The sequence below is a fragment of the Mandrillus leucophaeus genome, unplaced genomic scaffold (genome assembly GCF_000951045.1).
Source record: "Mandrillus leucophaeus isolate KB7577 unplaced genomic scaffold, Mleu.le_1.0 Scaffold190, whole genome shotgun sequence".
Lineage (NCBI taxonomy): Eukaryota > Metazoa > Chordata > Mammalia > Primates > Cercopithecidae > Mandrillus > Mandrillus leucophaeus.
The window spans coordinates 1,515,042-1,515,722 of NW_012101921.1; the positions used below are offsets into that span (position 1 = coordinate 1,515,042).

Sequence of the window (681 nt, forward strand, 5' to 3'; positions counted from 1 at the left end):
GCTCAAGGCGGTGGACTTCAGCGGCCACGATCTGGGCAGCTGCGTGCGCGAGTTCGGGGTACGGAGGGGCTGCTATCGGCTGGCGGCCCACAAGCTGCTTAAGGAGATGGTGCTGCTGGAGCGGCTGCGGCACCCCAACGTGCTGCAGGTACGAGGGTGGGGACGCGGGAGTGACGGTGTTGGCTGGGAGTGCCCAAGACCTTGTCAGCCTGGCTGGAAGATAAAACCCTTGATCTGGAGTGCCAGTGACTGCGCCCAGGCTAAGCTAGACGCAGAAGCCGGACCATGGCGCTTCCCACTGCACCACCCTGCTTCTCGCTTCTGGGTGGGCGTCCCTTTACCGAAGAACTCCTGGGCTTCTCCGCTTCCACACATCTCTTAAAGACAGACCAGGACAGAGGCTCCCAAAACTCAGGGGTGGGGCAGTCCATTAGGGCTTAGGACTGTACTTTGGGCTGGAGTTAGGAGGTTGAACACCAGGGATATTACCCCAAGCCAAAATGACCCTAAGCCAAGACACTTGAGTCAGAATTACAACTGTGTGATAAAGTCCCCCTTCTTGATGGAACTTCTCTCAACTTCTAGTGATTTGTCTGGTTTTGAAAATGAAACGGGACAGCAACGGGGTTGGGAAGAGCTGGAAAGAGACCAAGTGTCAGCCTTGATTCCCATAGAATTTCC

The 681-nt window shown here is 56.2% G+C and overlaps 1 protein-coding gene across 1 annotated transcript in view; it reads left to right on the forward strand.

Moving 5' to 3' along the window:
* Positions 1 to 6: 6 nt before the first annotated feature.
* Positions 7 to 681, forward strand: part of PKDCC (protein kinase domain containing, cytoplasmic) — a 9,914-nt gene continuing 9,239 nt past the window's right edge. Inside the window, exon 1 of the mRNA XM_011978186.1 lies at positions 7 to 148. Within this exon, the coding sequence (XP_011833576.1) occupies positions 107 to 148 (42 nt within the window). The 5' untranslated portion in view covers positions 7 to 106. The remainder of the gene's footprint in view (positions 149 to 681) is intronic.